General features: G+C 37.2%; 1 protein-coding gene and 1 long non-coding RNA gene across 2 annotated transcripts; both read left to right on the top strand.

Annotated features, from left to right (window-relative positions):
* Positions 1–20416: 20416 nt before the first annotated feature.
* On the top strand, positions 20417–22202 carry LOC112175450 (F-box protein At3g12350-like). Its single transcript, XM_024313130.2, has 2 exons — positions 20417–20727; positions 21698–22202. The coding sequence occupies exons 1-2, from the start codon at positions 20653–20655 to the stop codon at positions 21980–21982; spliced, it is 360 nt and encodes a 119-aa protein (XP_024168898.1). The 5' UTR covers positions 20417–20652; the 3' UTR covers positions 21983–22202.
* Positions 22203–23165: 963 nt separating this feature from the next.
* Positions 23166–23759, top strand: LOC112175621. The gene is made up of 2 exons (XR_002926551.2): positions 23166–23295; positions 23699–23759. It is a non-coding gene; the product is annotated as an uncharacterized LOC112175621 (long non-coding RNA).
* Positions 23760–23919: the final 160 nt, after the last annotated feature.

Raw genomic sequence — 23919 nt, 5'->3', positions numbered from 1 at the left:
GGAAAGACAAGAGCAAAAATGTACGACGACCTCATTTGGACATGATTCATTCTATAGGATCATACCTATGTGCCGGTGTGCCCTTTATTTCTAAAGGAAGAGGATGCTAAAGCCAGAAAGTACTACGTTGAAGGACAGGAGTTTAAAGCAACAAAAGTACTACATAGAAGAACAAGAATCTAAAGCCACAAAGGTTAATTGGTTGGCTGAGATTGTCTACAGCAAAAATATTTAAGAAAACATTCTCTCTTAAACCTTAAGAAACAGGCTAATCACTCTTTAGCCTAGAAAGAAATTTTAGACTCTAGGGATCTAATCGTAAAAGATATGAGGTGGATTTCTGGCAATGTTAAGGATGTCAATTTCTTGACCTTCAATTGGGCTTTTCCGTTTCTTTTATTGAATGTTGTTGATCAGAATATTATACCTCATCTCAATCTTAATGATTTAGTTGCTGATTATATTAACAATGGAAATTGAAATATTACCAGCGTTCTCATTATTTAGACAAGGATGTGGTTAATTCCATTACCAATATTCCTACGGTCCTACCTGCCTTGGCTATCACTGCTTCTGTGTCATGAGGACCATGAAAGGGGCCAAACACTTGAAGTACTTATTACACAATTACAGCAAGAAACGTCACTGCCGTATTTGACGACAAAAAGATTAAAAACCCTTCCTCTCGACATAAATCATTAAATCATATCTTACCCAAACAAACACGAAAACGCCACTAACAAAGAAAACTCACAGAAACGATGGATTGGAGAAGGAAATAATAGTGAAAAAGATGGACTAATGGGAAAGTACAGACATGGATGGGGAAAAATGTAGGTATACGTACAGTAGCCCCATATAGCTGTCGACGGTCGTCGGGCTGCAATGAAATCCAATACCTCTTTTCATTTTGTCAGAAAAAAAAAAAAATTATAATAATTCAAAAGAGGGAGAAGAGAAGTACTGGTGCGCATTTATGGTGGATGAGGGATTAGCCAATTAGATTCCTCCCAAGTTTCAGGAGACGACACGTGCACGTACTTTGCATCTTGGGTTAATTTAGGACGTGGGACCCTCGTACGCACTCAAAATTAGGATGACAACTGTTCTTTTTATAACAACCTCAATTTAGAGGAGCCGCTGATTAAATCATGTTCATGGCTGAGTTTTCTTTCTATAACTAATAATTTGGAGGAGACTTTAACTGCTATGTGGAAACAAATTAATTTGCCTCATCTTAATTTGATGGCTATTCTCATTATCGGTCTTTCATTCAAGTAATCTTCCATCCTTGTAATTCCAGTGGTTAAGGTTTGAAGGATTGAATTTGCCAAAAAAAAAAAAAAAAAAAAAAGAGGAAGGAATTAAAAGTCATATATTCACTTATTCAGGTTGACAGGATTTACTGATCACTCAAGTAGAGTATTGGATCAGATCTGAGTCTGATAGAGGTTGTATATTATATCCAAGAGAGAGACGATCGAGTAGCTCTATAACTAACTTTTGAATGCAGAAAAGGTTGCTTTTCCTTTAGGCTTCAAGAGTAGCATGTTTTATCTTTGTAATGAAAAATCGCTTTATTTTTTGCTGAGATGGGATTTTTTTTTCTTTGTTGTTCACCAGATTCTGCCAACTTTTGAATAAATCAAAACAATTATGTCACTTTTCTTATCTAATCTTATAATTAGCTAATATCAACAACGTACGACTTTCTTCTTTGCTTATGTTTTATGATGTAAAATATAAACAAGAAACTTTGGGTTTTGAAGAAACATTCAAACAATGTAGCCTCACACCCCACATATATATCTAATTCCTGAAGCAACATCGATCCTTGCTTGCAATGCGCTATTACATCGTCGGATCGGATCCTTCACCCCTCTCCTGTCTTTTTACAACTCCTATTTTTCCAATAATATAAACCAACATGCAACAATGAGGAAGTGAACTTGCATGTAAGATTGTTATGCCATCTTTCTTTCTTTCTTTTTGATGAAACAGGCTATCTTTCTTTTGGGTTCACTAATTATATAAAACAAGATGCGGCACTTCGTTTCCTTCAGTATAAAACCCAATCCACTTACAGGCCGGAAGTCAATCCTCTCCCATTCATTTATTTCTTTTTTCATCCGGTCACTACTAGAATAATGTTAATAGACATCATGTCATAGACATCAGTCAGGAATTCACGCGATGTAAAAGAGATTTCTAACATCAGTTCTTGAAAATTCGATTTCTATTTGTATAATTAACATCGTTTATCATTTTGGACCGATGTCTGTGTTTTTTTTCTAAAATTTTGAAAAAGCGCGGAACGATTAAGTTACAAAATTGATGGGGCGGGGGAACACAATTTTTGTTGCCTCCAACACTCACTCAGTTTCCCACTTGACTACACTTGGTCAATTTTCTCTCTCAAACCCTAAACACCACGACACCCAACGAACACCCGTCCTCTTCTTCCTCATCCTCCGTCTCCGACCAGCACCCGACTGCTCTCTGCCTCAGCCTTCGCCTCCACTCTCCTCCTTCTCCTCCTCCGCCTCTGCTATCATCCTCCTTCTCTTCCTTTGGCACATGTGTTATCTCATCTCTCTTCTCAAATTCACCATATCCGCCAAAGACGCAGTCCACGCTGGAGCTCCGCCTTGCTCTTCCTCTCAATTTTGCGCGCATTACCGCCATACAAACGGTGCGTTTTAACGAAAGGACCAGCACGTCCTGAACGACTTCGCTGCACCCACCCATTTGACAACCCCGAACCCAGTAGCGACTAAGAGTAACAAGTAACAACAACAGTCCCAAAGAGAGGTGCGATCTCATGTTGGCCACTCTACGCTCCCGATCGTCGTCCTCACTGCCTTCTTTGACAATGGAGGCTAGGGTTTCCATCTCTGCACCAGGCCTTCTCCTCCTCCTCCGCCGCCGCCGCCAAGGAATGCCTGCTTGATCTCCAGGAGGTCGAGACGGTTCTCAGCGAAGTCAAGGCCGACGACGTCAAGGTCATACAGACGAACAAGCACTGCAAGTGGGCCGATTTCATGGTCCTCGCCACTGGAAGGTCCACCTGGCACGTCAAGAACATCGCCCAAGCCCTAATTTACAAGGCAGGTAATTCGACTTCCAACTTACTAATTTTACCTATTTCTGATTGAATAGAGTAGAAATTGAAGCTTTAGTAGAAAAAATTTGAGTTGTGAAATTTCTTATATGAATGATGAACTTGATCACTATCTGATTGGGATTCCATTTGTTTATACGAGTAGTCTATGCAAAAGCAGAAAGGAGCTCAGCGCGTGGTGCTTCCCACTGTTGAAGGGAAAGAGGGAGGCAAGTGGATTGTCATTGACTTTGGTTTGTGCTCTGCTCTTTGGTGTTTCATCATTCACTACTAGAAAAACTAGCCAATGCACACAGATGGGATTCACACAGATAAGATTCTGTGTGAGAAACACTGCAATACACACAGATATCTGTGTGAAATATATCATAAAAGTGGGGTCGTAAAAATTCACACGGATTTTCGTATGAAATTTACACGAATTTCCTTATAAATGATGGTATACACAGATATCCGTGTGAAAGTTTATTTATATTTTAAATGTGTGTCAGAAACTCACACGGATATCCATGTAAATATTTATAAAATTGAATAAGTGTATTTATGTTTAGCACATAATTTCCAGCAAAAAGTGAGCTTCACACATACCTCCGTGTGAATATTTTTCAATTGTTTTTTGCAAATTTCAGTATTATTTTCAATTACTTAAAATTGTGGAGGCTGACCATAGTCAATCCAATAAATGGTTATTTATTCTTAAAAAAAAATAAATCATAAACTCGTCTCTCTCCCTCTCTCTCTCTCTCTCAAATTTCACTTTGAATTTCTCTCTCCTCTTCCGATTTCTCTCTTTCTCACAAAGGGGTGCAGATAGGTTATTAAGTTAATAACCACAAGGTGAGGCAAGTCCGCCACCAGCAAACACTATTCTAAAATCCTAAATCCTCTACAGTTGAGGCATGGTTTTCAATAATCAGTTTGCTATTTCTTGTGATTTTCTTGCTATCTCTTTGAGTTGCTGATATTAATCCTTCAATCACAGCTTTACGGAAGCTGTCAAGTACAGGGTGATCTGAAGAAGAGAGAGATCTATGACTGAGAAACCAGAGAAAGGTTTAAGAGAACAAAAAACATGAAGAAGATGACTTTGAATCAACAGAGTTTGTTCTTCATCGATTGTAGATCTGCAGGTAAAGGCATGAACCTATTCAACACAGCAATTTGCATCCCTCTTCACTTGATTTGCTAACCGTATTGTGACCAGAACGGTAATTGCCCCGAAACACGATGGACTATTACGTCAATTCCATTCCCCCACGAGATGCATACAGCCAATTCCCGTACGTCACCTACCAAGCCGGCAGTCCAATGACGCCGGTGACGACCGCTCCACCAATCACGCCTCTGATATCAAACCCCATCTCACCTCTCACTCTCTCCTCAGTTTTTTCCATCAACCGAGAAAACGCAACCCAACAAAATTACAAAACGGTAACGTTTTCCATAAAGCCGGTCAACCTAAACCTCTCAAAGCACTTCTCTCTCCCATTCTCCCTCTCTCACACAAAAAGCACTTCTCAGCCACAAAAACCTAAATTCTCATATCGCCGATTCCCACATGGCACTCCGATCAAATCCCTCCGCCTATAAGTCAGTCTCCATCGTCGACATACTCGCCGATTCACCAAAACCCTAGCTTTGTTCCAATCCTCTTCCCTCTGAAATAAACCCGATTTTCGATTCGGTGTTCTCAGATCTCGGCTTTTTTTTTTTCTAGATGGATGGAGGAGGACGACGAGATGCATTCACCGGTGTCGGCGGGGAGCGGATCCCCGGCGTCGCCTAGAGTGAACGGTCGGATAACGGCGCTCATGGTGTTTGATGTCTCTGATTCAGAGAGATGAACTATTAAAAATAAATATATGAATTATTTATAATAAAAGTTAATGGAAGAACTAAAATAAATATCTGAATATATGAATTATTATAAAATGATGAATTGCATTTATTTCGAAAATTACTAATTAGAGGATGGGAAAGGGAGTGAGACCCACTAAATGCATTCACACGGACATACAATTCCGTGTGCAAATAGTATTAGCAACGCCAGTAATACGTACGGATTTTTAATCCGTCGTTGTACCGTGTGTATTGGCGTCTTCACACGGATTTCCGTATGCAATACTATGATTTCACACGGATTCTCATCCGTGTGTGATGGGTACTTTTTCTAGTAGTGATTGTGGTGCTCTAAGAGCAATGTTGATTTTAAATTATGCACAACTTTGTTTGGTACAATTGCATAGACCCACATTGGAATAGTTGGAGAACTAAGAAGTTCATATATTCACATGGCAGCAATTTTTTCTGGCCATCGATATTGTGACTTTGAGATGGCATTAATAGGATACAGTAGTTCTATAAAGTGCATTCTAACTAGATATCAGAATAACGAATTCTATTTCTGTATTTTCTATTGTAAATTTCTGAAACTACTTTGAAATCTATAATACAGTGTTCACAATGAGTGCACAGTGATTAAGTCCCTCGCTGATGTGGGACGATATGTTTTCTTTTTTTGGTTTTTTTCATCCAGTACCTAAATACTTGGCGTATTGGCCCCCTAAAAACAGAGACAGAAAAAAAGAACAGATTGAAAATTTTCAATACCCTCATAGTTACGTACAGCACTCTTTCACATGCATAACCCTCGCACGAACAACTCATCAAATAGGGAATGAAGTTCACCTTGCTGCCATCTTTTACTTTTTGGTGCTTGCATTCTATGATAATTAGCTAGCTAGGACTTTGTCTTTTTAACACAAATTAATACGGTGGATGGCGAAATCTGATGCGGAAGTAGAGAACGTTTTATGCGTTGAAATACAGGGATTTGAAAAGTTATGGACAAAAAATGAGTGCCGGGTGTTTAGATATTTACTGAGTTTATGTAGAAGAAATACCCAGTATCCTTCCTTTTTTTTTTTTTTTTTTTTGGGGAGAAGCATAAAGCCTTCATTCCTTGAGAAAATAGTTTGCAGCTATATTAAACGAGTTAGCCTCATATCCTAGAAGACCCAGTTAGGTCAACTTACATCCCTAAACTTATCATTAGCGATAACAACATGAGCAAAGAGGTTGACCTCTAACCAAGAAAAACGCCCATTTTTCTGGATTACATGCATAACATGCAATAGGATGAGCAGCTGATTTCCATCTCTTATTATTCCACCTAATAATACCATTATACCAAGCAGCGATATGAGATCTAATCTCGTCAACCATCACTCCTTCGGCCGCAAAGCACCTCTCCTGTTCGCACTGCTACTAAACAATCAGTTTCCAATTGAATCACAGTGCCCACCACTCCAGAGTCCAGACCTACCTTTACAGCAAATATAGCCAGGCAAACAGAAAGTTTGACCTCCTGGACCTAGTAAAGCTCCACTGTCCTACACTCCTACTCTCCACTTCTCCCTCACGTAAAAAAAAAATAGGGCTAAATACAGATTATTACCCTGTAGTTTGGGTCCAAAATCAATTCAGTCCCTGAACTTAGAATTTCATCAAAAACACCACTGCACTTTTAGTTTTGATATAATAGGTCCAATTTGTTAGTTTTCCTACAATTGAGTTATTTAGCTTGTTAACGTGGCTCATATATGGCCTATGTTTTATGATGTGGTGTCGAGGTGACCTGCATAGTCAATTTAGGTGTGAGTCATACTATTAAACATAAATAGTTTTTCAACAAATAATTCAACTATAACTTGAACCCATAACAAAATATTAACAAATTTGACCTATTAGATCAAAATTAAAAGTGTAGGGGTGTTTTTGATGAAATTAGAAGTCCAGGGACTGAATTGATTTTGGACCTAAATCACAGGGTAGTAATCAGTATTTAGCCCAAAAATATATATATATATATATATTGTTTAAGGATATCTCTATTTGTGTTTAATCCAAACTCTAGGTTACTTGACCTAGTGGTAATAGGGTTCAATTAGAAGAATCTAGAGATTATCTTTCCTTGTATGATTCTATCTCTATGCATTGTAATCTTCTATATAAAGAGGCCCCTATTATCAATGAGAATACACAGTGATTATCTCTCAATTTCTGATTCCCTAAAACATGTTATCAGCACGAACCCTAACCCTGAAACCCTAAATTCGTAACCTTCAAATCTCGGAAACCACCACCGCCTACCTTGAAGCCCTCAATCCCAGGAACCCGGAACCGGTGGCGCCACCCCTAGAACCGGCCGGAATCCACCTGAACCGGCCGTTGGAAGTGACTGAACCGACCCCAAAGAAGAATCCTTTGGTTCCCTACCGGGTTCACATCCTTTCGGTCCACTTTTCACAGCCATCCTCTATCAGAAGTTGCAGCACCACCCCAGATTCCGGGAACCAAAAAAATCCTTCCCCGAACCGGCCATTAAAATCCCGAACCGGCCAGCAGTATCACTGCATCCTTGAACCACCACCGATCTGCCCTATTCTTTGTTCCAGTCAGCCCAAGTCAGTGACAAGCCCAGAGGAAAACAGAAACCCAGAAGCCCAGTTGTAACAGAAGCCCAGAAGCCCACGTGCCAGAAAGAAGGGGAACAACACCTGGCCCACTGACGTCATCCCACCTCAGCACTGCTTGCGTCAGCGTCCAGTCAGCACCAGCGTCCACGTCAGCACCTGAAGTCAACCCTCCGGTCAATAGGTCAACGCCGGTCAAGGACCGCGACCACTTTTCCGGCAACTTTCGATCATTTTTCCGACGACTTTTTCCGGCCAGATTTTCCTGCGGCTTTTCCGGCCAAGAATTTCCTACCATTTTTCAAGGTAAATCTTTTCTAAATGTTCCCGTTTTTTGAAGTTTTCTTTTATTTTCTTCTTCTTTTCTCGGAGACTTCCAACATCCCTTCTTCTACCCCCCTTTCTTCTTCATAGGGGAGACCAAAAGCCAAACTGTGGGGGTTCGTGCTCACTCCAAGCTTGAAGCTTGTAGAGTCCACCAAACTTAGAGTTTGTTGAGAAGAAAACGATCGACCACATACATCGTTGTTTCGATCTAATCCAAAACCCCTCTTGGAATCTGATTAACTTGGAAGCGACTACGCTCAGAAAAATCCCTAATTTCTTGGAAGCGACTACGCTAAGAAATTTAATAGTTTTTCGTGGTAGCCTTTTTCACTCCGAAACTAACCCTAATCTTGTGTTGTTTTTCAGGATGAGTTACCTGAACAAGCTAAACTTTGTTCCACTAGAGACAACTGGCGCAAGATACCATAGGTGGGTCCGAGATGTGCGCCAACATCTTAAGGCTGATGGACTTCTGGAAGCCATCCAAGAGCCTAGTCAGAACGTGCTCTCCATTTAGCAAGCTACTGCTTTTGAAGCAAAACAAGCTAAAGCCATAATTCTCATGACAAGGCACATGAATGACACGCTCCAAAATGAATACCTCAATGAGGAAGACCCAAGAAAGCTATGGGTAGAACTTGAGCAGCGATTTGGCAACTTTCATGACTCCCTGCTTCCTGATTTAGAAGTACGATGGCATAGCCTCCGCTTTTGTGATTTCAAGTCTGTGCTTGATTATAACTCGGAAGCTCTTCGTATCAAGTCTCTGATGGAGTTTTGTGGCCAAGCCATAACTGATACGATGTTGATCGAGAAGACTCTCTCTACCTTCCCCGTCTCTGCATTGATGATTTCAAAGAATTATCGGATTGATGTAAATGCAGGACGTATCACAAGGTTTCATGAGCTCATTGGCGCCATGAAAGTAGCTGAAAAACACGACAATATTCTTGTGAAGAACTATAATGCTAGACTCGTGGGAACTAAGCCTATTCCGGAGTCTAACTATAGTCGCGCCCCCAATGGAGGACGCAAGGAGCGAAACCCTAAGAGTAGGGACAATTCTGGACATTCTGGTCCATATATTTGCCCTAAAGAGGAAGGAAATCACCAAGAGAGGAGTGCACAGAGCCGTGGAGGTCAACGTGTGAAGAGAGAGAGCATAGGTCGTCCAAATCGCCCCTTAATGGCGCCTCGATCAAGGGAGCCTAACCATAATGATGTTTGTTTTCGATGTGGATCAACTGAACATTGGGCCAAAGCATGTACAGCACCCCAGAATGTTGCAAACGCATACAAGACGTATCGTGAAGCAAGGGAAGCAAATTACATGGAACAAGAAGATCAAGATGGCGATCTCGATCTAAGGGTGGAAGACTATAAAGATCAAGACCCAGAAACTGGCGATTTTGATTAAGTCTTTTTATTTTTCCAAGAGATGTAGGCGATTACCATATTACTTTTGTAGTAGAAGCCAATGATATTAGTCCTTCTTCAAAGTAGGCATACTCAATGCAAGTCTGATGTCTAGGAAGGTTTTGAGATAAGTGGTACTTAAGCGAGTTTTGCTCCACCGACATCTCTCTACTCACCTGGTCACATTTACATTGGAAATACCGAAAGGAGTTAGACGACTACCATTGTTTTGCATTAACTAGTTTATTGGATTAGACTTTCTTTGATCAAAGAAACAATGATGTACTCCATTGACTTATGAATAAAATCTCGAGTTCTTTTCATTATGACTCAATTTTGATTCTGAGCATATTACTTTGTGACTACGATGGCTGGGCCATCAATATTAATTCAAGGACATGGAATAGCCCAAGTTCCACTCACCAAATGGCACCTTAATTACTGTCACGTAAACTCTCTACGCTCTTAAGACAAATTGCCCTATGAATAGCCAATGGATTCCATGCAAAAACCCATGCAGAGAACGGAGATGAATTCCTTTGCAAATACTTCTAACGATTGCGAACAAAGGCGCATCTTAGAGAAGTTTATGTGTCTTTCTAGTGGACTCTATGTCACTATTCGATCTATTAAATCCAATAAAGTTATGAGAGAAGATCTCTTGGATTTAGACACATATTGGTTGTTGTCACGACATGATAGGTCTTCCTGGTCATGATATGATGATCAGTGGTCGCTTCTAAGGCATCTCGCTCATTTTGCAAAGCCAGTTCCTTCGGGAAATTAGGACTGAGACCGTCCTACGCAAAGGATATGAAAATACTCATTTTGTTCTTACATCAAATCCATGGGGATTCTATGGACTGATTCAACCAACTTGCAGACGTTTAAATATCTCATGATGTTGGTTGACACGCAAACACGCTGGTCACGTGTCGTGCCACTGTCCACTTGTAATTCCGCTTATGCTACACTCCTAGCACATATCATATGACAACGGGCTCACTCCCCAAATCATCATATTCATTCATTTGGATTTGACTATGCTAGTGAGTCTACATCGAAGACTTTCGATGGTTATTGCATTGGGACTGATGTTGGACATCATATTCCCATGTACACACCCAATTGGTCTCGCAGAAACGACTACGATGATAGTCTAGACATTGGTAATGTGCAGCACTCTCTTTATATCCGCTTGAAGTGATGCAATATCACATGAAGCTATGCTAATTCGTCTACGACCTACCGCCACTCAATGTATCTCTGCATTACAGCTAGTGATTGGGTACAAGTATTTTGTACTTACGCACATTTGAGTGAGCCATTTATGTGCCAATTGCGCGGCCACAGCGCTCTATGATAGGTCCTTCCTGACGAATGGGCAACTACGTCCGCCACTTAATGCCCTTGCCAGGCGATCTCATTACTGCTAGATTTGCGGGTTGTCACTTTGATGAGACAGTCTTCCCATCGTTAGGGGGAGATAAGAACACAGATGTTCAGCAGGAACGATAGGGATTGTCGTAGCCTGTCCCCACTATGTCTCATCTCGATCCCTATTAAAGTGACGAGATTACACAAATATGCTACAAACATGCCTGCAAGGAAGGACGTCCCTACGAGAGGACGTAGCGCCACCCTACATGGAGGTAGGCATGGCACCAATGCCAAAGAGAGTGGCACTCTGGAGTTATAGGTCATGGCTCCAACTAGGATGCGTGGGAGGCCCGTGAGTTCGAATGATACTTTGGCACATTCCAATGCTTTAATCATTGACACTCAAAATCCGTCTCATGAGTATCTTTCGGGTTATGGTTATCGTTGCGAGACGCCTCAACTTCAGAACCTATTCCTGAGAATATAGAGCTCTATGAAAATTACACTAGTGTACATGAGACGTGGGATAGAAACTCCATCATAATTGATGATGTAGTTGCGCATGAGTTTATTGAGTCTAATGATATCGAACCACGCTCCGTTGATGAATGAATGCCAACGTAGAGAAATTTGGCCTAAATGGAAAGATGCGATCCAGGTTAAGTTGGATTCTCTAACGAAGAGGAAGGTTTTCGAGCTAGAGATGCTAACACCTCCTGACATAAAACCTATTTACTAATGGGTCTTCGTTAGAAAGCATGATGAGAAAAAGAGATGGTAATCTCGCCTTATGGCGCAAGACTTCTCACAAAACGCCCTGGAATCGACTACGATGAGACATATTCTCTCGTAATGAATGTCATTGCACTCCACTACCTTGTTAGTTTGGTAGTTTCCGAATAATTGAACATGCAGTTTACAAATGTGGTCACTACGTATCTCTATAGGGATCTAGATACGGAATATACATGAAGGTTCATGGTGAACTTCATTTACCCAAGTCAAGTGGCTCTAGACCATGGAACTCGTTTACAAAGAGGTTGAAACGCTCGCTAAAATGACTACTTGATTGGGAGGGGATATGCCCACGCGTTTCCATAACAAGTTTCGGATTCCATCGCTGTTCATGTTGGACATGATCTTCATTAGATGCTCTTAAAGACTTAAGGGAAACTGCTGAATACTTGAAATCCGAGTTTGAGATGAAGGATTTTGGGAGAACACGATTATGTCTCGGTTTAGAACTTGAGCATCGTGTCGATAGATGCTTAGGCATTTTGACAAGGTCAAGCCTTCAAGCACCCCTATGATCATCCATAGTCTTGATCCTGAAAATGATCATCTTCGTCGAAAGGATGATGACGAAGATGTGCTAGAGGCAGAAGTGCCTTACTTAGTACAATTGGAGCATTGTTGTACTTATCCCAATGCACAAGATCGGACATCTCATATGTTGTGAACTTGTTAGCTAGATACAGCTTTGCGCCAACGCGATGCCATTGGATTGGTGTAAAAGATATCTTTTGATATTTGAGATGTATGATTGATATGGGCTTGCTCTATCCCTACAAAGAGATGATGGATTCGGATCCATCACACACCAGGTACGCCGCCAACACTGGCCTGCGTCAACTATCCCCATCCCAAAACGACATGTGTTTTGGAAGGTTTTGCTGATGTTGGGTATCTCTCTGACCCACACAAAGGTCATTCCCAATCTGGTCAAGTGTTCACCATGGGAAAAGACCGTGACATCTTGGAGGTCTACAAAATAGACCCTAATCGCTATATCTTCGAACAATGCAGAGATCATTGCTCTTCACGAAGTGGTTCGTGAATGTATATGGATTGGATCCATAATTATGCAGGTTCGAACAATTGTGGTTTGAAGTCTACAACAGATGAGCCTACGAGCATTTAGGATAATGCTGCTTGTTTTGAACAAATGAGGCAAGGCTACATCAAAAGCGATAACACCAAGCATAATCAGCAACAACAGACTCTCCTCGAGATCAAAGTGAACTAGGTTCAATCTGAGGACAGTAAGGCAGATTTGTTTACTAAGTCATTGCCTAAATCCACGTTCGAGAAACATGTGGCAAGAATTGGCTTGCGGAAATTATCCGAACTCCCATGATCGTAGTCATCAGGGGGAGGCGCAGACATCAGGGGGAGATGTCTACATGTTCACCTCGAAACGTGAATGGTGTGTTGTGCTCTTTTTCCCCTTCGACCGAGGTTATTTTTGTCCCACCGGGTTTTTGTTACTCGGCAAGGTTTTTAACGAGGCAACGAGAGAAGCACCGCGTTTGGACAACACAAGGGGGAGTGTTTAAGGATATCTCTATTTGTGTTTAATCCAAACTCTAGGTTACTTAACCTAGTGGTAATAGGGTTCAATTAGAAGAATCTAGAGATTATCTTTCCTTGTATGATTCTATCTCTATGCATTGTAATCCTCTATATAAAGAGGCCCCTATTATCAATGAGAATACACAGCGATTATCTCTTAATTTCTGATTCCCTAAAACATATGAGTTTTTCTATTGGAACCTCCAAATTTACTCACTTGACCTCTATGCTCTTTACACCTCTTATCAAATTTTCAAATACTAAATCTACTCACTAAACCTCACTAAACTTCCTCAAATAACCTCACTCATAAAATTTGCAAACAAATTATTATCTTTAAAATAAAAATTTAGTCATTTCAAGAAAATGCCATGAACTATTCTGTTTTTTTTTTTCTATTTTAGCTGTGCAAAAAAAAATGAAGAAAACATTTGTTTTTATTCAAAAAAAAAAATCATTTGTTTTTTAATTTTTTTTCTGTATTTTTTGTACCACATGATTATTTATTTATATTTTGCAAATATAATGGATTGACTTAGATTTAGATGATAAATCATATGAGGATTTATTTTTTTTTCCCTCACCAATATGCGTTCAACATATATATCATACATTTTTATGTCAAATGATCTTAATCATATTTTTAATTCTTATTAAATATATATGAATGCTTTAATGAGTATGTAGTGAAATTGGAAAATGAAAATAGATAAGGAAAATAATAAGAAATACAATCTAATATTATTGAATTGGAAAGTTTACATAAAATAAATATAATATTTTTTGGTATAATTATTGTCCTTAATAGTCATTTTATAGTAGGTTATATATGTCCTTTAATAATTCATAATAAAGTGAGGTCAAGTGAGCAGATTTGGAGGTTCTAATAGAAACTCTGAAAACATATATATATATATATATATATATATATATTATAATAAATTACATTATTTTATCTTGAAACATCTCACTTTTTTTTTATTAAGACACTTTTTTTTTATTAAGACGGTAAGATCACTCAAATTGTACGTCTATCAAAACCGGTTATATTACTTAAACGGTCTAACTTTTAATAAATTGTTGATACATATGCAAATAAAAAGAACCGAAACACCCTTGGTTTTATCTAATTATGTTGTCCACATGGCAAAATCCTCTTAATTTGACAAACCTCTCAGTAAGAGAATTTCTTGGGGTTAATACCACACGTTCTTATTAACACCCAATTAACCAAATGAAACATCATGTACATGTATTCTATTTGTGTTAATTAAAAATAGGAAAATGATTTGTATTAACACCCAATTAACCAAATGAAACATCATGTACATGTATTCTATTTGTGTTAATTAAAAATAGGAAAATGATTTGTGGCCTCAATGAGGCCTAAGATTTATGGCCTCAATATTAGGTGCCATTCCATGTCACCTACACACATCACCTATTTGTCAAATCATGCCATGTAATTATTGAGAAAAATACAATTTTAGCCTTCCAAAATCTAATAACTCCAAGTTATTTTGATTTTTTTTCTAAAAGAAAATATTATTTTGTCTTTTTTTTTTCTTTTCATTACACTCATGCTTAGATTTAAATAACAATGTCAAGAATAGAAAATATTTCATGTAATTCAATCAATAGATTTGCACATACATTTGATCAATAGATTTGCATAATACATGTATATGAGTTCAACCTTTGTTGCGTTTCTGTAAATTTTGAAAATGTAATGTGAAAAATACATAGTTATATCATTATATATGTTCTTATGTTCATTCTTTTCTCTTTATGTAGCTAGGGTTTAAATGTTATATTTTAGTTTATTATTTTCTGTTTGTTTATTTTCCTTATATTTAGATTGTAGATGATAATTAATGAATGCTACTAACATGAATTTTTTTTTTCGTACCTCTTAATTTAGACATATGTATTTTCCAAATTCAATTTATTAATGCTATTTTTTTGGATGAAATTAATCAATAACGTTATTACCTATTTCTTGACACCTAATTCAATATATTTATGCTATTTGGAAAGAAAAATTATAGGAAAGAATTTAAATAAATGAAGAAAAATATTGGTTAAAGAATTTGTAGACATATCTCTTCAATTAATGCATAATTAATAGCTGATTTTTTTTATCACCTAATTAAATTCATTAATGTAATTCATTCACCCCTAACATCGAAAAGGAAATATAAAAGGGTAAAGTTAGTGTTGCAATAGTATGATGTGGCAAGATATATTATGTGAAATTGAAAATAAAATTAGTATTTACTTACATGGCATGACACCTAAGATTTGAGGCCATAAATCTTAGGTCTTATTGAGGCCCTATATCACTGCCCGTAAAAATATTGTATATACACATCAGAAACAAAATAATTCAACTTGAGGAATAATTCATTTCACCTTTTCTTTCACATACAAGAGTGTTTTTTTCTTTATCGGCCACTTTTCAGATTGACACTAATTAATGTTAAATCGTACAGCGCCCGAATGCCTTTCAATCATGGAATATTGGAATTTCTATAGCAGCTAAAGACTTACGGGCTTACGGCAACACGTGTATCACAACTGTAGGGCCTACAAAGTAACCATGCAATTATAAGTCTCAAGGAATTCGAAATCCATTTATAGCAGCTTGTAGAAATCCAAGATCAGCTAATGCTTTGGTTGCAAAGGGTACAACTCGTCGTAAAAGGTCTACATACAGCGCATTTACAGTAATTATCTAAAGTTATTATTGAAGGAGATTCAAAGTTGTTGATGGATTGTATTTCTAGAAAAACAGCTGTTCCTTGGAGGTTTCAAGTGCTAGTTAGAGACATCAAGATGTTGACTTCTACTTTTCAGTCTATTATTTTTAGGCATATTTATCAAGAAACAAATTTTGCAGTAGATCATTTTGCCTCTTTGGCCTACAACGATACTAGTCTTAGAGTTTGGTTTTCTTGTATTTTCCTTTCAATCTGTGTTCTAAGTGTTTCATTTGGATCAGATGGGAAGGGGTGTGGCTCGTGGTTTTATTCTGTAAACGTTATTTCTGTCATAAAAATAAAATAAAATAGTCTACAAGTTAGACGGGAATTAAGACAAGCTAATTATCCTAATCAGCTGACTAAATACTTGATGCTTATTATAACCCTATCAGCGCATAACTGGGTTAAGCTCGCCTTTGCCTCAACTCTATTAACTAGTCCTTTCCCTAACTGGCAAATGCAACATGCAACGTCCACCCGTGGGTCCATCGATCAGTCGCCCCGTGGGGCACTTTTCTTTGGTAGTTCAATCACTCCATATATGTGGCAAACATCAACACTCCTTCTCTTCACATTCACATGCTTGCTCTCCTTTCTTTGTTCCTGGCTTTCCATTTTTTCGCCACCAAATAGCTGCTAGCAAAATGAGTTTTGCTGCAGCTATTACAAAACTGCTGCAGCTAGTTCAGAGAATGCTAGCAGTGGCGCCTGATGATCAAGTTCCACGGCACCAAAACTTAGACTGGGCTAAGATAATTGTGGTGTTTAGCTTGGCATCAGCAGTCGACATAGCTCTTCTATCAGTCCAAGTTCACTTGAATCACTCCCAACTTCCTATATTTTTCTACTTTCTCGAGCTTGCTATCTTGCTTGCCTTTACTTGTTTATTTACAAGCAAGCAAGTTTATTCCAACTGTCCACTAGTCGCTCAGGCACTCGAGCAGTTTGGCATCTTCTTTGGAGTCAGTGCCTTCTTCATATGCATCACAGTTCCTTTTCCGGCTGTCTGGTTCAAATGCATTGCATGCTTCATCTACGCAGTCTCATGGCTTGTGATATTCTTTTGTAATTATTGCTTCTGTGCTTAATGAGACCAAAACATGAAAAATGAATGACTTGGCAACAGAGGTCCATAGTAGAACCGGTCAATCACCACATATTAAGCCTCTGCAGTCTGCAACCTTCCCAAGTGTTTCCTAACCAGGATTGCCTTTTCTATTGACGTAATTATATATTGTTTGATTTTATTGTATCAGATATCGTGTTTTAGTTTTAGTCCCTGGGACCTTTGGCTTTTCTTCATTGAATCAAAGAAATTAATTTTAGTACATTATGGTGTTTGCACTTACCGAGCTGATTTGGTTGCTTGGCCCAGTTTAATTTTTATATGAATAGAAATTATCTGAACCCTAATTCCATCATTCCTAAATTCCATTCAGAGTGATCCTGGAAGAAATATCTGCCTATAGGATCGATAATTTTAATTTCGTGCAACTTACATTCGACGCAGTTTGTTTTCTTGTCCGTTTTCGAGGATGTTGAACTTGCGAATATATACCACCTCAATTTATCAAGAAATGAAGAAGCCCAAAGGAATAAAGATCTTCATAAGAAGATGAAGGACTTCAAGGATAGTATCACACGACTTTAGGAATACCTTTCAGTTTCTCTTCGCTAGCTTAATAGTAGTGGAGGGAAAAGAGTGAAAATGAGGGTTGTGCAGTTTATATCATCGCACAATAGAAAGTGGATACAGATTTTTTTATTTTTTATTTTAAAGAAAGGGTAAAATGATATTTAAAATTGTACAAAAATTAGAGGAGGTCGAATGCTAAATTAGGAAGTCTGAATTAAACCACTCTAATATATATGATTCTCTTTAAGAAAAAGGAAAATAATTTGTGGCTTCAATGAGGCCTAAGATTTATGGCCTCAATCTTGGTGTCACGCCATGTCACCTACACACATCACCTATTTGTCAAATCATGTCATGTAATTATTGAGTAAAAAGACTATCTTATGCTTCCAAAATCTAATGGCTCTAAATTATTTTGGTTTTCATTTAAAAATAAAATATATTATTTGTTTTTTTTTCTTTTTCTTTTTTTCGCTATATATATATATATGTTTGTGAATATATATATATATATATATATATATATAATTCGTCAAAAAAAAATTATATACAAATATATGTGTTTGTGTGTATAAATATATATATATATATTCACAAACATATATATGTATATATAATTATATTATATATGTATATATATAATTCGTACAGAAATTTATATATGTATATTCGATGTAGAATTAATATGGTATAAATATATATATATATATATATATTAATTTCATAATTTCAACCCACAAAATTAATAAAAAAATTGATTAAAAAAAAAGTCAAATTTAAAATTGATTCCACAAAAATGGAAAGTAAATATATTAATATTTTAATTATAACCCATCAAATTTGGTAAATTGAAGTAATATTCAACTCTTTTAATAAATGAATTTAATAAAATTAATGGAAGATTAGTTTACCTTGCACTAATAAGTTAATTAGAAAAGTCAAAAATTAAATTGGATCCACAAAAATTGAAAGAAAATGTATTGAAATCGTAATTAAAACCTATGAAATCTGGTAATTGAAGAGGTAAGAAAATATCATTAATAAATTGAATTGATAAAATTCTAAATTCCATCATTTCAAAATTTCTCGATAATTTAATATTGTGGCATCCAAACGCAACATTAGGAAGTGTTCCTTAAAGGTCAAGTGAGACTTCATTAATACAACTATTCGTTTATTTTTACATGAAAAAACAATCATAATGTTATTAATACTATGTAGAAATTCAATGAACAATAGGTGTATAACACAGCAATAATCAAAGAAAAAGTGCAATTAAGGAAGGTGTAAAATGGAGAGGATTGTATGCACGTAGTGCACTATCGGTTATTTTAATCTCTAAAAAAAACAGTCACTCATCTAATCCACTCCTTTATATATTTTAATATAAAAAAAATTACATCCATTCATATTGCAAGTACCCATGCACTAACGGTGTATGGAATACACTCTCGGTGTAAAATAGAAGTCATCGTCCACATTAACATTAAAGTCAGCTAACATGTCTTACACGAACAAATAAGTAATAAGTAGCTAATAATAAGCCAGTAAAGTTTACTTGAGACTTTTCCCTAATGGCATATTTACACTGAAATAGAAATCATCATCCACACTGAAATTTAAAGTCCACTAACATGTCTTACAGTAATAAATAAGTACTAAGTATCCCATGACGAGCCAGTAGAGTTCACTGGAGACCTTTACATAATGGCATATTCACACTTAAATAGAAACCATCATCTATTGAAACTGAAAAAGCTAACATGTCTTGCACGAACAAGTAAGTATTAAGTAGCCAATGATGAGCTGGTCAAGTTTACTGAGGATCTTTTTCTAATGGCATAATTACACTAAAATAGAAGTCATCATCCACATTGTCTTACAGTAACAAATAAGTACTAAGTAGCCAATAATGAGCTAGTAAAGTTCACTGAGGACATTTTCCCAATGACATAATTACACTAAAATAGAAGTCATTATCCATACTAAAATTTAAAGTTAGCTAGCATGTCTTACACGAACAATAAGTACTAAGTAGCTAATAATGAGCCAGTAAAGTTTACTGGAGACCTTTCCCGAATGGCATATTCACAATAAAATAGAAGCCATCATCAATTGAAACTTAAAATAAGCTAGTGTGTCTTACACGAATAAGTAAGTACTAAGTAGCCAATAGTAAAGTTCAACGGGAAATCTTTCCCTAATAACATATTCACACTAAAATTGAAGCCATATATCATTCACATTGAAATTGAAAGTCAGCTAAGTACTAACATGTCTTATACGAACAAAAAAGTACTAAGTAGCTAATAATGAACAAGTAGAGTTCACTGGAAACTTTTTTCTAATGACATATTTACACTAAAATAGAAGCTATCATTCACATTTAAAAATCATTATTGTATATTGAAAAATTTGGGATCAACAAAACAAGTATACTTTCAAACATTAATTTCCTCATGTGCAACATATTGTATTCCATATTAAGCAATTTCTTTTCCGATATCAACTTCCCAATCAATTTAGATATCTAGGTTTTCAATCACCAGATTTTATGAGTTAAAATTACGAGTTAAATACATTTTCTTTCCATTTTTGTGAATCCAATTTAATTTTTGAGTTTTCAAATTAACTTGTTAATGTAAGGTAACTAATCTTCCATTAATTTTATTAAATTTATTTATTAAAAGATTTAAATATAGGGAAATGATGCAAAATGTCATATTAGAGTATGAAATGATAAAAAAATCACCTAGTTTCCCACTAGATAAAAATGTCCATAACAAATTGTTAGTAATATTAATATAGTCCTTATAAATAATGAGGTGATGTTAAAAAAGGTCAATTTTTAATTTTTTTGATTCCAAGTATGCCCTTAAAGGCAATACCCCGTTTATAACTTTTCATTCAAAATTTTAGATATCTAATTTTCTCGGAGATTCTCTGTTCGAGTTTCTCTCTCCGCCGCCAGCTTCCAATTGATCTTGGTCTCTCTACGACGATCTGAAATCTCAGTTTTGGATCTTCAATCCAGAGCTTTGTTCTCTTTTTCTCGATCTCTAGCACCATCGCTCTTCGCCTTGATCAAGTCATTTTTTCTTCTTCTTCGTCTTCCGCCGTGATCAAGCCGAAACAGGTCGCCCTTGGTGAGAATGGAAGGATTGAAATTGCAGGGATCAGATTATGAACAAGGCGAGGTCCTATTGGTTCAGCGAGAAGGCCACCAAGGAGATCTCCTCCGTCGACGATGACATCAAGGTAAGCTCACTTCTCTCTCCATTTTGATTCAACTTGTTTGATCTAGTTTCGCGATCCTGAATTGTTGTGTTTTGGATCAGAAATTTGAATTCGTTAGCTACTTAATTGAGTCATTAGATTAATTCATTTAATTATTGTTTAATTGAATCTTAGGTTGATTGATTTCCCTGTTATATGTGTTAAGATGATTGAATCTTAGCTGTAACGCATGAAAATTGTATGGTCTTGCTTCCCTTGTGGATGGGATTTTTGTTATAATTCATCATCAAATTTCTTTGTATTGGCATGTTGTGCCTCATAATCTCCAAGCTAGTTACTTTCTGAGATTGTGGCTTCAAAACTGTGAAACCATAGAGGGAATGGAAAGGTCGTATTTGATGCTGCCAGCTATGTCATTTATTTAGCTCATTTTCAAACCTAACATGATGTGTTTGTGGTGGTTCAAGTCTGGTGTGAGATGCTGATATATTGTTCAACTTCTTTTCTTGATAATTATATGCAAGGGGGTTTATTAGTACGTCGCAGTATCTCTTTCCTTTATAGGCTTGTCAAAATTATGGATTGTTTCACATCTTTAGCACATATTAGGCGTTGTCAAAACTAGGTACTAGAACATACATGCCAGGCCTAAAAGTGTTTTGAAGTGTGGCTCAATTGAAAATTATGTTTTTTTGTTATGAGGGAAGTTTGTCTACATGAAGCCGTTGTTTTTTAGTGCTTGGAAGAATTATTGTTGATGCTTATCATTCTTTGAATTGGTTTAGTAGAATTTTCAAACTAATGGGCATTGTTGGATCAATCATATTTAGGAACATAATCGGCTAACTTTGAGATAGCAGCTCTAGGGTTAACTGATTGATTTTGTTGTATTCTTGCTTCCTTTTCTTGATTTCTTATTACCCGATGGTGGATTTAGAAGAGATATCAAGTGTGACTCAATTTAATCCTTGTCAATTGTCTCTGTTTGCAGGGAATTTATGATGATATGAACTTGGGATTTTACCTTGTTGCATATGATGACATTGGGGGCATTTCCTACCAAAAGGCTTGCGACTTGTCTAGTCACATTTGCAGTTTCACTCGGGTTATCAGTAAGCACCCAATCTTTTGGTCTACAGGCCCTACTTTTTCCGAGTCTCCGTTTGTCCCAAAGGAAGAAAGTTTATATAATAGTCGCATACATATTCGACAAAATGCCGTAGCAGATCACATGCACCAGCTCACAAGAATTGAAGTGGTCTCTCGGATTCTTTGAAGTTGTCGGTTACTTAATACTTTTACACCTAATAGGCTTTTTAATTGGCCTTCCATGACGCAGTAATTTCCTTTGTTGAAGTTAAGACATTATATAATAGGTTTACTGTAATCATATATCCTGAATTTTGTCTCCAGCAATTTAGTTAATGAGTTTCAGAAACTATGTCATGTATTTTCTTTGCAAATGTAATGTATTTCCATCTAATTGTTTTTCAAATAAAGTGGTTATATCTATTTTAAGACAAGGATAGAGTCAAACAACACTTTTGTATCTCTAGTGCATTTTCATAGATGGAATAAAGAGAAATCACTAGAATTTTGTTGGTGATTGTACACTTTTTTGTAAAGTCACTGTTATATTCATGTCACTAGCAGGTTATATTGCATGTCACTGACCAAGTCACTATCAATCTCTGACCAAGTAACTGTTAACCTCAAGTCGCTGACAATGTCACTATTATATCCATGTCATTGACCAAGTTACTGGCCAGGTCCTTAGTTAGTGAGGTCACTGGCCAGGTCACTGTTAACCTCAAGTCACTGTTAATCACATGTCACTGACCATGTCACTAACCAAGTAACTGTTAGTAGCCAAGTCACAAGTTAATAGCCAAGTCACTGTTAATCACATGTCACTAACTAAGTAACTGACCATGTCACTAACCAAGTAACTGTCAGTAGCCAAGTCACAAGTTAATAGCCAAGTCACTGTTAATCACATGTCACTGACCAAGTAACTGTCAGTAGCCAAGTCACAAGTTAATAGCCAAGTCACTATTAATCACATGTCACTGACCAAGTAACTGTCAGTAGCCAAGTCACAAGTTAATAGCCAAGTCACTGTTAATCACATGTCACTAACTAAGTGACTGACCATGTCACCACCAAGTAACTGTCAGTAGCCAAGTCATAAGTTAATAGCCAAGTCATTGTTAATCACATGTTACTAACTAAGTAACTGACCATGTCACTAACTAGGCCTGGCATCTGAGCCCGTGACCCGCAAACCCGCCCGAAACCCGCACGAACCCGTCCATTTATTAAATTCGTGCTAAAAAAGCCCGCACCCAAAAAGCCTGCAAATTAACTGGCCTTGCGTGCTAAACCCACTGGAACCCGTGGAACCCGTTTACTTCAAACCTACTTCGAGTTTCGACCCTTTCCGTCATTCACCAAAACGCAACTCTCTCTCTCTGGAACTCAACCCACTCTGAGCACAGCAACCTCCCATTCACTTCCGTCACCCAAATCCCAACTCTCTCTCTCTCTCTCTATATCTCTCATCTCTCTCTGCGCGCCCAATTTGTCAAGGTATTGCATGGATCTGTCTTTTGCTTTGGGTTTTCTTTGATTCCTTGCAGTCTTTGTATCTGTGTAAATAGTGATCTGGGTTTGCTTCAATTTCTAGATTTGGTAATATGAACAGACTGAAACTTTCTGATCGTTTTTTGGTTCTGGGTTTTCCGATCATGTTTGAGCTTTCTGGGTGACTTTGGGAACTGAAAAGGCAGAGGAATTTTGGAGTTTTGTTTTGTTGAATTGGGGATTGGTTTGTGATTTGAAGTTGGTTTTATTTGTGCTTGAGTGATTAACTTCAAGCTGGTTTTGTATGCAAACTGTTGGTGTTTAGATAATGATGCCCTGATTGCATAGCTTGGGTTGTTTTGTAACATGAGTAATGTGTTTATTACTGATGCTCATTATTGAACTTTAGGAAGTACCTCTGGCAAAATCAGCTCTGGTTAGAGTTTCAAGCCGAAGAGTTTCGGGATCAGGTTTTACTTCTTTGACCTATGTTATCTTAGATTCCATTGTGTTTACTAGGGAACTTCAAACATGATTAGTTCTTGTATTTAGTAGCTTCCTGTTTAATTGTCCCACTGATTTTGCGTCGAAATTTACTGCTTTAGTTTGCTCTAAATGAAGCATTTGAAA

The sequence above is a fragment of the Rosa chinensis genome, chromosome 7 (assembly GCF_002994745.2).
Source record: "Rosa chinensis cultivar Old Blush chromosome 7, RchiOBHm-V2, whole genome shotgun sequence".
NCBI classification, from domain to species: domain Eukaryota; kingdom Viridiplantae; phylum Streptophyta; class Magnoliopsida; order Rosales; family Rosaceae; genus Rosa; species Rosa chinensis.
This window is presented reverse-complemented; position numbering and strand designations above follow the sequence as displayed.